Raw genomic sequence first — 17,172 nt, 5'->3', positions numbered from 1 at the left:
ACAGAAAATAAAGAGGAAATCATGATATATTATGAACCATAAAAAGGCTTTTGAAGCAGTTTTTTTAATATATTTTCATGGGAAAGAAGGTTATATAAAGGTTGTTTCATTAATATGTATGGATGAATTTGTGCTCCTTCAAAGAGAGTGTAATGATAGACTGGCTGTTAAAGTTCAGTTTTAAAGTTTTTCACTTAAGTTATTTCTTTATAATTAAGATTTCTTTGTTTCCCTGGCACAGAAGCCAGAAATGATAATAATTAAAAAATGTAACCAAAAAATAAATAAATAAACAGCATTGGCCCAGAATTTCACAAGTGGTGCATCTCTAGTACAAAATTTAAATTTAAATATTACATTTCATAGGATAATGATGTATTACTGTTAATGTTAGAGCACAACAGAGGATGAGTAGATCTAGACCACATACATTTCCATAAAGTGCAAAATACATTAATATTCTCATAATAAGTTATCATAAACTAGTGGGGAAAAAATAGTAAAAATGTATATACGTAGATGCCAAAGGGTACTATACAAAATACACACTATATTACATGCTGTACACCAGTAGGAGGAGGTGAATATTATCTACAGAGAAGATATAAAATATATCTGTCTTAATAATGTAAGGGAGGGAAAAGGAATGTTAATATTTTGAGTCTATCAAATGTGTGTTTACATAAATGATTGTAAGACTTACAAGTAGTGAAAAAAATGTCGTGTGCATATGAAAGTGCACTCTTGTGCCAAATCAAAAATGTTTGTAAAGCTGCAAATGTTTGACTTTTGAAATATTCTATTTTAGTCAGATGATATTTTAGCCGTATAGCATCGCCCGACAAACCGTGTTTGACACTGTGTCAAAATGAATCAAACCATTTATAATAAGACAGAACACAAGGCATCTAAGAAAGAGTGTTTTCTGTTTTGGGCAGCTGCTGTCCCTCTTGCGATTTGGTCTTTTTAGTAAACTTCCTTAGACAGGCCTCCTTTCCCCCAGTGGGAATTCAGGCTATCATCCCAGTCTTAACATCCTCGCCTTCTTAAAATTGTTTTTACTGGAGTGAGTATATTCTTAATCCCATATCACTGTGTGTGATACTGGTTCATTTACTCCTCTCTACTGCTTCACTTTAGCGAGAGTGTAAATGTTTCAGCAAAGGATCTGTTTGCGTATGCAGGGTAACTGTAGTGAGTAAGAGAGTGAGGGCAGCCTTGTTGCACCAGTGGCTTGTCTTTCAGGCGTATATCTGTGGAGAAATCAATGCTGAATGTTGATGGGAGAGATATGTGGCCTCTGACTCTTTCCCCTCCTACACACAAACAGATGCTCACACACACACATACACACTCAGGCATGCATGCGCACACAGTGGGTGAAGACAGCATTGATTTGAAGAGGATACTCTTGCAGTGATTACAGAGTGCTTAACTTGTTATTTCGAATGTATCTGCTCTTGTGCACACATCCTCACACTCAAAACAGATGCAAAACAAAAGCAAATAACAGCTTCCTACTCTTTCTGTCTTTTTCTCCTCTGTGTTTCAGACACATGATGCATGTATGGAATGAAGGGCGCGACTTATCCTTTACTCCAGATGGTTACCAGGCCAACCCCAAATTGGTTGTCATTGTCCTGAATAGTGAAAGGAAGTGGGAGAAGGTAACAAATGAGTACAGTGTTTTGCAAAGCATGGAAATTAAAAAGTCAAAACACTTTAATTAAGATGGCTAACCCTGATTTTGTTTATGCTTGTGCGTGTTTGGGCACACACAGATGGGCCGTTGGGAGAACGGGACGCTGGGGTTGATGTTTCCAGTGTGGCCGAGGTATAACTCTTACGGGGATGAGGATGCAGATGAAAACCATCTCTCAATCGTCACCCTGGAGGAGAAACCTTTTGTCATTGTTGACAATGTGGACATCCTCACCGGCACCTGCATGAGAAACTCTGTGCCCTGCCGCAAGCATGTCAAAGAGTAAGTAGACCCACAGTCATTGTGAGCAAATACACAGCATCTGTCCACCACTGAAGAGTCATTTAAAGGGATACTTTGCCAATTCATAACAATGTAGGTAGTATGTGTAAATAAACAGGGGTAAACTTCCCTTAATCTGCCCGCCACCATAGATACAAAAATTTTAGAAGCAGATCGAGAGAGAAAGCCACCACCCTGTCTCTTGAACTCAGACCGAACTCAGATCAATACCAGCCAGTGCTGATCAAATATAAACCAAGATTCTGTTACTGCATTCCCTATTTCCTGCCTAAAATGTCCTCACAATCATATTTTAGTGCACTGTTTGGCTGTAATATGAGAATTTGTGGTAGGTGCCATACCTTTTCCTGTATTGTAAAAACAAAGGCTGAAAATACAGAAATAAAACCGTAAAACTAAGCAGTGCTGATCAAATATGAATCAAGATTCTGTTACTGTGTTTCCCATTTCTCACCTCAGATGTTTTCAGAAACATATTTGAGCTTAATTTAACTGTAAGGCGGAATTTAAACTTCTGCGTCGAATCTATGCCGTACCCTGACGTGCACCTCCCCATAAATATAACTAAATGTTGCGACATCATAGACCTCCTGTCTATTTTTTGTAAGTTGAAACCATTTCCCTCAGTGGAAAAGAAGCTTTTATTTACTTTAATTTCAAAGATAAGAAAAAATAAATTGTGTAGATAATAAAGCCTCCACAAAAAGCATATTAAGTCTTGTGTGTGATTTATCCTTCGGGGATTTATACTGGCTTCATATGAGCAGAGGAAATCTCATCACTAGGCTAATTTATACAATGTAAAAAGCTGTAGGCTGGCGCTAATAACGTTAGCATGTTATATTTGTTTGGAAAACGTGTTTAGTATAAGGCAGTTTTTTTGTCAGTGAAACTTGTGAGTTGTAATAGAGTCGAATTTTGTAACATTACCTTTTTAAATGTTGCTGTTGTCCCTGGCTTCATATGAAAAGAGGAAAAGTCTTCTAGTTGCTAGGCTAATTTATACAATGTAAAATGCCATAGGCTTGTGCTAATAAGGTTAGCATGTTGTATTTGTGGGAAAAGTGTGTCCAGATAAAAACAAGTGCTTTGTCTGTTAATGCTGCGAGTTAAAGTGAAGCTGATTTGTGTACTTGTGTTTGAAATTGTCTCTATTAAGCCATGTTTAATGTGTGTTTACTGTGTGTTTTGAATGAACTAAACTTTACAGCACTTCACCCCGCCGCTGACTAGTGTTTTGGAGGTGTAACTGCAGAGTGACACAGACACACCACTGCACAAGGGTGTAACTGCAGAGTGACACAGACACACCACTGCACAAGTACAAATGCTAACAACAGCGTAGGCGACATGCGTAGGGTTTGCCACACAAGTGTAAATCCCTCTTAATACGACATTGTTTGTTACCAGCCGGCTGCCATATTGTTTCCTGTGGGAAAACGGCCAAGCTTGCATGATGTCCATCATCAGCAGGAGCATGATCCTGATGGTCCTGTGCGGCACAATGCATTCTGTTAGTTGTTGGTTTTCTACCTCTTGAGCAAAAGCGAATTCCACAGCCCTTCTCCTTCGTTTTCTCTTGTCATATAGCACCAATTTCAAAAGTAATTGCATCTTTTTACTGCATAGACAGCCTTGTTTAATGAAAAGACCATCTTTCCAGCAGTGAAATACTTCCTTAAAAGCCACACATGCTCAGTGTTATTAAGAAAAGGCTGACAATCCCTGAACTAGAGGTGGTTCAGGAGGTGAGACAGGCACGTTTGTTCATTTCAGTTGAACATAAGAGGTGATGTTAGCAAAGCTTTTTCTTGATCTCAGGAAGGTATATGACACTCTCAATTAGTTTTCCTGTATTCTGTCTACTCATACTTTTTCAGTAGAAAAAAATGAACATAATCACACCTCTGAAACCTGTCTCAATTTGTCTAAGAACATCCTCGTCAATCAGCTGCCCTTTGCTTGTCCACTTTTGTTCTACAAGGATCAATCCTGGGCCCACTCATTTTTACTTTATATAATAATGACTCACCATCTGTTTGTCCTCGAGACTGAAATCCAAATGTATGTGGCTGACAGTGTAATATATTCACATGGTCCTGCTGAAGCACAAGTTAGTGCTAAATGCACAAACTCAATGGTCCATCTTACACCTTGGTTGTCATGCATGTTCCTTACTAAGACAAATAGGTCCTTTGGAGCCCCAGATGTTTTTTTTATAAGGAGAAAAGATAACAGTATTTCTATTCAAATCCAACTCAAGGCAGCTAATTTCAGATTCATAAGTATATATAATGATTCTACGTGTCAGCTGAGGCAGCCAAGATGTACATCAGTGATTTTCTCTCACATTACTCAGTATTTTGTGTTCTTTATCAGTGTTGCAGTGGAGTAAAACTCTATTCCGACTTCTGTCAAAGAGTTTAACACATACCGGCAAAGTAGTTCTCATTTGGTTAATGGGTAATCAGTTCTGTCAGCATTAATAATGAATTGCTCTCTGTTGCTGTCAGCTCGCTAATGCCAATCTGTCGGTGTACTTGATTTTTGTTTCTGCTACCACTGTAATTGCATGTGTTGCCCATTGTGCTCTTTGTTTCATTGTTCCATTAATTCAGTGTGATTCGTGTTTTGTTTTAGATGTACTGAATGTGTTGCTTGTTTTAATTATGACAGTTACTAATTAATAATTAGTAATGCTGCTTATGGTTTTGCTCTGGAGTACATATTGACTAAAACATTAACATTCATCTTATTAATGTAGTTTTAGTGCCTACCTACATTATTAAGATGTGGTCAGGTATGGCAGCAAAGAAAGGCCATAAGAATTTTAATCTTACAAGCAACGGAATACATCTTAAATTTGACTTGAATTATCAGGTAAAAAAATAACCAATTTAAATCTAATTTAGAACTCAAATCTAGTTTATAAATATGATATTCGAATTTTGTATCTGAATATGTAAACCCAGCCCTTCCATAGTCTGGCAACCTGTCCAGGGTGTACCCCGCCTCTTGCCCAATGTCAGCTGTGATAGGCTCAAGCCCCCCTGCGACCCTCAACAGGATAAATGGATGGATGGATGGATGGATGGAAATATGTAAACCCTAAAAGGATGTACTTAAAAAAAACAAGCTTCTGAAATTGCAGGGGAGGGAATTACAATGTTTGTTTACAATGACTCCCGGGTAGAAAACCCCTGCATCTTGTACATACAGTTTAATGGTGCTGAGCAAACAGGGTGAGAAATGACAGCAGAAATAAACAAGTTTGCAGATTTGCAGATTTCACATATCTTACCAATTGCCAGTTGTCTCCGCAGACATGATTGTTGTTGTTAGTATGATGTCACGGTTGTTTGGCCTATAGAGCTGACACCATCAGTTGATTAATTTATCAGTTAATGGACAGAAAATTAATCAGTTACTATGTGGATATTCATGTAATCATTAATGCGATTTTATAAGTATAAATATCAGCATTCCCTTGTTTTAGCCTCTCTATTGTGAAGATTTGCTAGTAATAGCAGAATATCTTTAAGTTTTAGACAGTTGGATGAAGAAAACAAGAAGTCGTCATCTTGGTTTTAGGAAATTGTAACTGGGCACTTTTCATTATTTTTTGCTCATCTATCAACCAAACTATTAATCAGTTTATAGAGAAAACATTTAGCAAAAATAATCATTTCAGTGTGGAACACTTTTGTCAAAGAAAACTTTATTTCCATTTGCAATATTATATTTGGCGGTATGGCTCTGTTCTGGGACCTCTCTGCCTTTCCACGGACCTACGCAGAAAGCCTCTTCCAAACCTCTCTGCCCTTCCATGCGCCTACATGGAAAGCCTAAATCAGGGAGAGCAGAAGCAAAGACACCCCCGGCGATAAGTCAGACACAGCATGAAAAGGAGGAGCTGGGGTAGAGGCAGGTTGCAAAGCGACAGTAGGCAGGCCAGAGCAGTTTAAATAGGGCGCCCTTAATGAGATTTGCCAATTGGTTGCATAGATAGGAATCATGTGATGTGACTCCCTTCCATCAATCAGCTGATCCATCAGCTGATTGGCTGTTTGAGATCAACTGAGGTAGTTGGGATGTGAGCTGAGCCTGAACTAACGCTTGCTCAATTAGTTCCTGCACTAAACTGCACAACTCAATGGTTTTCAAAGTAAAATATTTCAGCATTATAAATTCATTGTAGGTAAGAATATGTAGTGATTAAAGTTCACATTTAGGTGTTTAGTTGCTTATAAGATTTAAATCTTTATGGCCATTTTTGGTTTCAAACACCAGCCCTTTGGCTCACTCTGGCACATTCATAGTTATGTCTATGAATATGCAGTGTCCCTGTTAAAAAAAAAAAAAACCCTCTAAATAAATAAATACATAAATCCCAGCTGGAGCTGTACCTTGAGACAGAAAATGAAAAGATGTTTCATGTGGGACGCTGCCCAACCTTTTGTCATCTCCCATCTGGACTACTGCAACTCCCACCAAGCCAGGCTCGTAAAGTATGCTGTTCAGCAGCTACAAACCATCCAGAACGCTGCAGCCTGCCCTGTCTGCAACCTCCCTAAGTTCTCCTTTGTCGCCTCCCCACGTGTATTGCCCCCTCCCTCCCCTCGGCTGCCGGTGGCTGTTCACATCAAATTCTAAATTCTGGTCCTGGCATTCAAGGCTCCTCGGGGAGTCGCACGCGCATATCTGCAGGCTACGGTCTATCCGTATTCTCCAGCCTATGCTCTGCTACAACCGGCCACTTAGCTCTCCACTCCCTGCGGCAGCTACGTCATCGTTTCACCTGGCCTTGACTCTTCTTTCTATGGTTCCCCAATAGTGAAATGTCCTTCTCACTCCAGGCGGGACAGCACAATTACTCCATATCTTCCATTGTAAAAAAAATGCCTCTCTCTCCCCTGAATATCCCCATTTCCCAAATCCTCATGCTGCAGCTGCTATTTGAAAAACATCCCTTGTATCTGTTTACTTTTCTATTCTTATTTTTAGCATATCTTTATCTGACTCGATCACTTCAGGATCTCAGGAAAATTTTGGTATCTGTTATCAGTGCAGCAAGTCGTTCGCGATAACAGTATCAGCTAATGGAATGAAAATGTTGCACAAATTCATATTGACTTTGTTGTGCTGCATCAAATGTGATTATTTTTCATGCATATATACAGTTTTTCCCACCTCACCACTCACCACCTCACTGCATATATATCACTTTCTCCACTGCAACAATAGCAGTGGGCTGAATGTCTCAAATCATCCTTTGTTACACATAATATGGGTTCAAACAGACTGAAATTCATATCATAGGTGACTAAACCTAAACTAGATTTAGGTATAAAACATACATTTTGCCACAAAGGAATCAGTCATGGACTTATTAAGGCATTTAGTTAATGATTTCACTTTTTACTTGTGATTTTAGTCACATCGCTTATACTTTACATTCTCAAGATTTCAAATCAGTTCAGTGTTTCTACATGTATGATGCACACTTAAAAATCAGCGCAGCAGAAAGCTTTAGAGCCTTCTTACTTTTAAGAGCAACATGTCAAACAATACAATGGACTTTTCCCTTTGAAAAAAAAACTTAAAAAACATTTTTTATAGTGGCTGAAATATGTTGCAGGCCGTCTCAAGTGTGTAAACAATGCAGAGATTCTTCACAAATAGTCAGCGAAAGTAAAACTTTCTCAAAGAAACTTCCCTTGAATTCTTTGACATCCTGGGTTTTGCTCCAATTATCTGCTATATATGGACACCTCAATAAGAGCCTCTGCATGACAAGAGCTTTGTTTCCTCTCTGCTAATTTCTACAATTTAGCTCACATCTGAGCTCATCTCTATACAGCCAGTTCAGTGTACATAGAAGTAATCATAATTGCTGCAGGTTTGTCACTGGCTCAGTGGTTCTGGTTGGTTGCTTGGCCGCAGCACAGTCCAAATGCAAAGATAAAACATCATCTCATCTCTTTTCTGAAGTATTTTACCCATGACTGACAGCATTATTGTCATAATTTAAATGAATGTCAAAATTTCTTCCAGACAATAGAAAACAGTTAAATTTTTCAGGATAGCAATTAGGATAGGATAAAATAGGATCAGACAGTCATTGCTAGCCACAGGCAACGTGCCAGAAACTCAACTGTAATTACTTTCTTTTAAGATTTATTTGCCTTTTTTAAGCAAACAGAATTCACCACAGTAAAAGCTTTTGTGTTAGATGGACTCGAGAAGACAGACAGAAGATGTGAGACAACAACCATTAAGTTTCTGACCCATGCAGTCACGACATTGCAGCGCTGTAGGCACGGACAATTAGACAACTGAATCACACAGAGCATGGGAGGTTTAACTTGTGACCCATTGTCTTAACCTTTCTTCAAAGCGATCACCGTAGAAGTCTGAGCGGTCACAGGCCAGGATGACTAGTCTCTTCTGGGCCTTCATTTACGTTACATTTGCTGTTTTCCGTGTCCAACCATCCGTGCGTCCATACATACATCCAACCATCCATAAGTGCTACATTTACTCAGTCACTACTTCCATTTTATTTGTGTGTATTTGCTGTTACAAAAGTATGACATGAATCAAACAGATGTGCTGTATGTGTATCTGGGGAAGTCTGTTGTCATCGCTGTATGTTTATATAGTGACATAAGGACACAGAGAGGGCTCAGCTGGGAAGAGCTAATGTATACATTATGTGTGCATTAGGACACCTGGGGCACATACTGTACATACACAACCTCACACACATGTATATATATGTATGTATGAATACGATGCTCTCTTTCTTTCACACACACACACGCACATGCTTTGCCGCAGATACAGTTGACTGCTGCTAAAAGATATTTTAATCCTTTGATGATTCAGTTCTTTGACAGTCGCTCTCTGTGTTCTCCGTGTGCGAATCCCTCAGTTCTTTATGAACTTTCTCTTGAATCGGAGTCAGCTGAAATGGCAAGTGAAAAGGTCACAGAGTTACTGTTCTAATCCATACATGTTACAGTACATCAGAGATGGCTGACATGGGAACAGAATAAAGTTTTCATGGAAATACTTTTAAAAATGCTGGTAGAGTTTAATAGATTATGAGTGGATCATTTGATCCAACAATTCGGCTTAGCTCACAGCTCCGAGGTCCTCGGAGAGGCCTGTCAGAAAAGTTTACTTAAACATCCATTTCCATTCTGTGCATCCTGTCTATACAGCTGCAGTGTGTATGTACAGAAAGACGGCTGTGAGTTTTGGAGTACCTCCTTACGGACTCAATCAGAGAACCACATAGGAGGAGGGGAGAAAAGGACAGCGTAAAGGAATGAGGAGAGAGAAGAGGGGAAGGACAGCTGATATTTTAATCATGTGGGTTGGTTGTTCTGCAGAGCCCAGCTCTATTTAAAGCCCGGCAGCATCTGCTCAGTACCCCTGTGTTTTCAGGCACTAAGGGAAACACATACACACACTCACAAACTCCAATGCAAGCTCTCTCTGCCCTTCAGCAGTATTTATGGTTACTCTGCACTGTCATAATTCTAGTTTTACAGTTTGATGGAACCACCAGATGTGGAGCGAGCAGGCGGCATGAGTACAGTTACACTCCCCACTCACTCGCCTGTATAACACTGATATGTGCTCCGATATGAAAAAATATGACCTAATTGTGATAGTGTGTGTCTGTGTGTTGCAGTAACACCACATCAGGAGGTTCTTACATCAAGCAGTGTTGCAAAGGTTTCTGCATTGACATTCTGAAGAAGATAGCAAGGAACGTCAAGTTCACTTATGACCTCTACCTGGTCACAAATGGAAAACATGGCAAGAAGATCAACAATGTGTGGAACGGCATGGTTGGAGAGGTAAGTCCTACCTGACTGTCTCTAAGTACAACACCATATCAGTCTGTCTCTCTGACTTTCTATGTAATTATTAAGAAACACATGGATGTAATTAGATGAGAAGATTGATACCACTCTAATGTTTGTGCAGTAAATATTAAGCTACAGCCAATTAGCCAAGCTTAGTGTAAAGACTGGAAAGAGGGGGAACAACTCGCCTGGATCTGTCTAGTTGTACATAAATCCACCCACCAGCACCTCTATAGCTTACTAATATCATGTTATGTCATACAGCTAAGGCTTCCAGTCTTTATGCTAAGCTGTGCTAACCCGCTGCTGCCTGTTGCTTCATATTTATTGGACAAATATGAGAGTGATATGGATCCTCTTATCTACATATTAGAGAGAAAGTAAGCATGCAGTTTGTCATTACTAATGATTTACAGTGGCACATTAGCAACAAGTCCTCCAACCTAGGGTGACCATATTTTGATTTCCAAAAAAGAGGACACTCGGCCCGGCCACGAGATAGCCTACTTAAATGATACTCGCAGTTTACTCAAAGATGCCTTATAATTTTAATATATTTAAAGTTTATATGTATGGATAGAATATTCAGTTATATTACAAAATAATATCTCTCAAAGACAGAAATTCAGATAGGCCCCAATAGATAGGGGACACATTCACACACTAGAGGGTCCCGACAGGTCGGGCCAGGTTCGGTCAAAAATGTATAAATTGTATTCGGGCTCGGGTCGGATTCGGTCAGCTTTCAGTGAAAATGTATTGTAAAAATAAATAAAATCCTATTGTCTGTCCTATTTATTGCTTGGGGACTGTTATTTACGTGACAACACCTGAACAGAACACACACACACACATTGGCTGTTTGTTTCTACCTCTCCCCTCGCTAGAAGCCTCGGACCTCCCGCCGCCCGCTCCCGTCTCAAACATGGAGGTCTCCCTCTCCGCGGAGCACCGACGGCACACACCCGGCCTGTTAATTAGCTTGTAACCATAACAACTGTGTGACACAAACTCAGTGCTTTAGTCATTAAATAATGTCGGGCTCGGTTCAGTTTCGGACATAACAAAACAGAATGACTGTCGGGTTCGGACGGGTTCGGACAGAAATATGCGACCCATGCAGCACTCTAACACACACACACACACACACAAGGAAAACTGGACATTATCATCAATTTATAAACACCCCCCGGACGCCCCGGACAGGACGTCAAAAGTGGACATGTCCGGGCAAAAGAGGACGTTTGGTCAGCCTATCCAACCCATACAACCATATATGTCATTTGTTCCCACCATACGGACCACAGGAGTGTTTTCTAAATTAGCAGCCCTACTGGTTAGCTATGGTGTGGAAGACATGACTCACCCTACTCTCCATATTATCAAGAACATGGTACCTTTGTTGGACTGGTTAGCTTTACGCAAGAGGAGTGAGATTGGTTAGGGTTAGGAAAAGAATGTCAGTATAAGCCAATCAGAGGCAGAGTAGGGCGGGTCATGCCTTAACCATCCTAGAAAAAAACTCGCTACCAGTTAGCTAATTACACGACGCTGCTCAGTGGCTGACTCAGGGCTTCACATTCACATTTTAGACTTGTACTGTATTCTAATCTATGGCAGAGGACGTTTTTATAAGTGTATGAATGTCTGTGAGGATAAGTGCATGTGCCGAAAAAACATTTTCACATGGGTGGACAATAATGATGTCTATTCTGTTTTATTGTACTCTATTCTTGATAAAGTCAAAGAGAAGAATTAAGGTCGGGCATTGTCACATTATGTAGCTCCTTATGATAATGTCACAACATGATGTTATCTTAATTTCGTAACTTAAAATGACTCAACATTGACTTTTGGTTTTACACAGGACACATACAGTGGCCTGCTAGATCAAAGTCCTGTGTTTCTTTGACCCACTCTGACTGCCTCTGGTCTGGCACACAGACTTTATCGCTTTTTAAAGCTTACTGTGTCACCTGACTTCCTCCTTTGCGCCCATCATAATTATTGCATCCACTAGAGGTCACCGCTTACACTAAACTTAAATATGGGTCTCAATAAACTGCTTGGAATAACCAAGGATGTATAAAGACGACTGGATACAGCTTTCGAGGCGGGACCCCGTTCATTCCTATGAAAGTTGCTCAGTGGCACATGAAGCCAAAAAGTTTGACCTCCAGGAATAAAATTATCCCAGTACCTCCAGCATTGTTTGGCCCATAGAGCCAGTGCACTCCAGACTTTTGCAAGCTGAATGGCTTACTTCTGCCGGCTAAGCAGCCAACTTCCAGTTTAACCCTTTGCTAACCTTAATGGGGATAAAAATGAATTATTTGTGCGCCTCCTCTAGACTTTCGAAATGTTACTGGACCAAATGGTGAATAGTGAATCGAGTCATTTTGTGGGGGCTGCTTGTTGCTTGTTCCTCCCTACATTTGGACTCCACTTGGAATTATCATTAAATATAATATTTACAGGATAAGGCTAGTGTCATTCTATGTGTTTTTTATCATCAAAAAATACTAGAAAATGTTCCTACCGCCTACTGCCACTCAGCTTCAAGCCTATTAGTTCTGACTAGAGAAGTGCTGTGTTTTTATTAGCTGTGACCAGCAGCTTCCTCTGTCTGTTAGTTGATCCACATAAAATTTCCCCAGTCTTTGATGGCCACAGTTTTTGCCCTGGGAGGCTGAAATTTGGCATGGAGGTCGCAGCTATTGCGAATTCACACTTGTTAGACAACAATGGTGGAACAGAGGAGCACAGAGGAACAAGCTTAATCAGGCTTAAGATACAGAGACAATATTTGTTAGAAAAATCAATTTATTGTTGGTTTTGGTCGTTTTTGATGGGATTTGTTGACTTTTAAGAAGAATGTGGAATATCGGCCGACTCAGACTTTAAAGCTACAATCTGTTATCCAATTATGAACAAAGGAGTCACCGCACCACCAAACCTTAAAACACAGGACTGGAAGCTGCTTTAAAAGATCACTTTTAAATTAACTGACAGATCTTTTAATACACATTGTGACACTAGACCACAATATGTGAGCGCTTATGTTTTCTGTTTCTGTCAAAGGTTTGTTTATATCATTAGTGTTTGTGAGTAGAAAAGCTTTACTGTATGTCTTCAAATACAATCACTTGTGAAGCGCCACAAAAAGCTAATTTGTCACCATTAAGTCAAACGTTTACCTGTGATTTATACGGTGAATGATATTTCTTGCTGAGGTTTTAAATTCCATACAATCAAATATTTAAGAGTACAGATTAGGAAGCTCTTCAACAGGAGCAGGGTACCTTGAGGCTCACTTGATCGTTTATCTTTTCTGGAAATGATTTATTCAGTCATAGATTAAATTAAAGCTAAGTGCTGTCACAGTAAAAGTCCCTAAAGGTTGAAAGTGACGTGTAAAACGTCTGATAATGGACCCTGCCAATATGATCCATAGATTGTAGTTATGTTTATGGGAGCGGACCGCTGCGAGCCTTTGGACAATTAAATCAGAAAAAAACATAACATTTTACTGCATACTAAAAATGACATCTTTATGTGCAGAATCTCCATCTGTCAGAATACATTCAGACACCCAGAAATGGTGGCACAATGAAAAAGACAGCTGTATTTTTACTTTTCATCTGATATGGCTGAAAATGCCCTCCAACTATAGCTGACATTCTGAGCTCATACCCTCAGTCACTGTGATATTTCACATCCAAAATAAAAAGGAGGAACGTATCAAAGACGAATTGTATGATGTTGTCCAAACATTCACAGAGCTCACTGTGTTTATTTCTGTCAGTGTGGGTAGTGAGTCACGCACCTTTTGTAACCATTCTATTCTCCGTCAACCAGGTGGTGTACAAGAAGGCAGTGATGGCGGTCGGCTCATTGACCATCAATGAGGAGAGGTCAGAGGTCATTGACTTCTCTGTGCCCTTTGTGGAAACTGGCATCAGCGTCATGGTGTCACGTAGCAACGGGACCGTCTCTCCTTCTGCCTTCCTCGGTAAATCTTCCTTTTTGTCTTCCTCAACCACAGTTTTTTTCCTCCTTCTTCTTTTTCACCGTCTGTCCCCCAGTGAGCCGACAACTGGGAGCGGGGGAAAAAAAGGGAGGTGCTTACATGTTGGCAAAACCCCGCACATAAAATGGAATATTTTATTCAGACAGTATATGCTGGCCAAATTCCACTTGTACTCTGACTTTATCTGGGCCTCAACACCCTAAGCACATTAATATTTCTAGCAGAGCGGAGGAAGCGGAGTGTGCCAGCTGTTTTTTGAAAAGTCAGCTCAGACAAAGCATTCTTGATACTATCCTCCTCCTCCTCCTTCTCTTCTTCTCTCCTCTTCCTCCTGTGCCTCCTCCTTCTCCAGTTGTTCAGATGACTAGAAACTGAAGCGCTCCTCTGTGCTCGCCTAATGTCTTGTATTGTCATTGGAGCGAGACGGGGAGCGAGGGGATGTATTGGACCATGCATGTGTTGGTCCCTGTGTATCAAGCCATGTGTCAGTATGCGTGTGTGTGTGTGTAAGGGGAGGAGAAAAAAAAGTGTGTGTGATACTGCACGAATATATTAGGGCATTTGAATCCAGGGTGTGTGGAGAATGAATGTGCTTTGGCCGTATGTATGTGAATACTTTGTGTGCGTATTTATATGAAAGCACATTGTATGCATGTGTGCGTGAGTGTGTGTTGAGCCTGGGCCAGGGTATCAGTGACGGTTCAGTATCTCTCGCACTCATATTAGAGGCACCTCAGTGCACAATCTCTCAGGGTTGGCTAACCCTGGCAGTCACATACTTAGACATACAGTGACACACACACACACACCACACACATACAATTTGTCTGGGTTCGGCGTCTTTGGCACTCATCCCGCTCTCTGAACTCCTGCCCTGCAACACACCAAACACATGCAGACTCACACTCTCTCACACACATGCACAGATCACACACAAATAGATCACATACACATGCCCACAGCAGGGCACATCAGATCACTCGGAGTTTGATTCTTCTCTCTCTCACCCTCTGTCTCTCTCTCTTTCTCCCCCCCCCCCCTCCTCTACCATCTCTCCCCCGCCCCAGGCCTCTCCCTCTCTCAGCTCTCATCCAAGGGAATAATGAGAAATATGGAAATGTGCTCCGTCAAACTCTCTGTGACTAACTCTCCCTCTCCTCCCCTCCTTCCCTCCTCTCTCACTCCGTCTGTCTCCCTTTCTCCCTCTCTCGCTCTCTCTCCGTCTTCACTATCATCTTTTCCTCGCTTTATCTCCCCCTCGTGCCTGTTCTCTTTCTTCACGTCTCCTCCTTCACTTCTCTGAGCCTCTCTGTCTCCTCTTTCTCTCCATCCCTCACTTTTTATGCATCTCCTGCTCCTCCGCTGTGTCTCTCTGTCTCATGTACTCGATTTCTCTTTAACGCTCTCTCCCCACCCCTCTCTCTCTCTCTCTTTCTCTCTCTCTCCTGCTCCTTCCTCTCAGAGCCCTTCAGTGCATCAGTTTGGGTGATGATGTTTGTGATGCTGCTCATTGTCACAGCCATCGCCGTCTTCCTCTTTGAGTTTGTCAGTCCGCTGGGCTTCAACCGCAACTTGGCCCAAGGCAAAGGTAGGCTTACACACACACAATCAGGAATATCACACCAATCGTTCCTCCCAGGAGCAAGAAGTACAGATTCAATCTTCCCCTGGAGCAAAAGAACTGACCTATTATTACCCTGACTTCAGACGGTTCACTTAATGTTATACAGCATTAACATTTCTCTCCCAAAGCTAGTCACATCATCAAAAATCAGAACCTGGAGCTGCCCCTGCTGACTGTGAACCGGAGATTAATGCTGTACATTTTGCATTAATATGACATTTAAATGACCTGAAGGCCAATCCAGGTGTTGCAAGTGAACTGTGTTTTTATGAACATGGTTTAGTAAAGCTGAACAACGTGATAAGTTTGCTAATTTTTCATTTTACACACTGATCGAACAACAAATGCCTACAAATGTAAATGTGAAGCCATTTGTAGGCAATTTAATTTATAACAATGTTGTCATACAAAAAGTTTCATCTTTACGAGAACAACGTATTTTTAAAAGAATATAGTATAACATTTTAGGAGTGCAAATGATACTTACTTGATGAGAGTAAGATGAGAAGATCAGCTGGTTAGCTTAGCTTAGCACCAAGACTGGAAAAAGGTGGAAAAAGCTAGCATGGCTCTGTCCTAGCATAACACAATCCAACCCAACACCACCTCTAAAACTCATTAATTAACACATTATGACTCATTTGTTTAATCTGTACAAAAACTGGAGAGTAAAAAGAGCATGTTGGGTTGTGTGACAGAATATTCTTAGCCAAGAGTAACTATTGTCACTAAGTTTTTATGCTAAGCTAAGGTAGCCAGCTGCTGGCTTCTGCACAATATTGACTGTACTGAATTGAGAGTGGCATGAGATTGAATTGTGTTCTTTGTATTTATTTTATATTTCTTCATTGTGTCACAACTTATAAGTCTTTGCCCACTTTGAAATAACCTCTCGGCTTGCGGTTTGTAGTGCAAGCCGAGAGCCGCACATTACTGCGTACAGCATCACAATAGCAGGACTGAATCTCACAAGCAGTTTTGTAATTTTCTTATTTTCTCTATAAGATATAAGTCTGAAATACATCCTCTAAAGGGGCTGTATACAGCTAGCAGCTAATGATGCTAACACCATAAGCAGCGCTTAACAAAGGCAACAGTGCTGACAGAGCTTACGATGTTGACCCAGGGGAACCACAGGGTGGGCGCTACACTTCCACGACGACGCCATCTCGATATCAGTGGTAATCGCCATATGAGTGCAGTGCAAAGTGGTGGTGATGAGTCAGCCAGTGGGATGCGCGCATGTACTAACATGCAAGCGGCCAGATCAGCTTACCACAACAAATCGCAGAGAAGTTCGGATTATAACACACACAGAGGGAGTGTGACTTCATTCTCTGCTCAGGACGCCTTTACTTTACCTATATTTTGTCTCGTCTCGTCGTCCTCCGCTTATCCGGGTCCGGGTCGCGGGGGCAGCAGCCTCAGCAAAGAAGCCCAGACAGTCCTCTCCCCAGCCACCTCCTCCCGGCTGGACATGCCCGAAATACCTCCCAAGGGAGGCGTCCGGGAGGCATCCTTACCAGATGCCCGAACCACCTCAACTGGCTCCTCTCGATGTGGAGGAGCAGCGGCTCTACTCCGAGTCCCTCCCGGATGTCCGAGCTCCTCACCCTATCTCTAAGGCTGAGCC

At 41.2% G+C, this 17,172-nt stretch overlaps 1 protein-coding gene across 1 annotated transcript in view; it reads left to right on the top strand.

Moving 5' to 3' along the window:
• Positions 1–17,172, top strand: part of grin2ab (glutamate receptor, ionotropic, N-methyl D-aspartate 2A, b) — a 125,979-nt gene that overhangs the window by 92,688 nt on the left and 16,119 nt on the right. Inside the window, exons 9-13 of the mRNA XM_050044961.1 lie at positions 1,553–1,667; positions 1,782–1,984; positions 9,708–9,876; positions 13,744–13,897; positions 15,378–15,503. Coding sequence (XP_049900918.1) covers positions 1,553–1,667; positions 1,782–1,984; positions 9,708–9,876; positions 13,744–13,897; positions 15,378–15,503 — 767 coding nt within the window. The remainder of the gene's footprint in view (positions 1–1,552; positions 1,668–1,781; positions 1,985–9,707; positions 9,877–13,743; positions 13,898–15,377; positions 15,504–17,172) is intronic.

Source organism: Epinephelus moara, chromosome 5 (assembly GCF_006386435.1).
Source record: "Epinephelus moara isolate mb chromosome 5, YSFRI_EMoa_1.0, whole genome shotgun sequence".
Taxonomy (NCBI): Eukaryota; Metazoa; Chordata; class Actinopteri; order Perciformes; family Serranidae; genus Epinephelus; species Epinephelus moara.
Note: the sequence above shows the minus strand (reverse complement) of the source record. Positions and strands in the feature narration are given on the sequence as shown.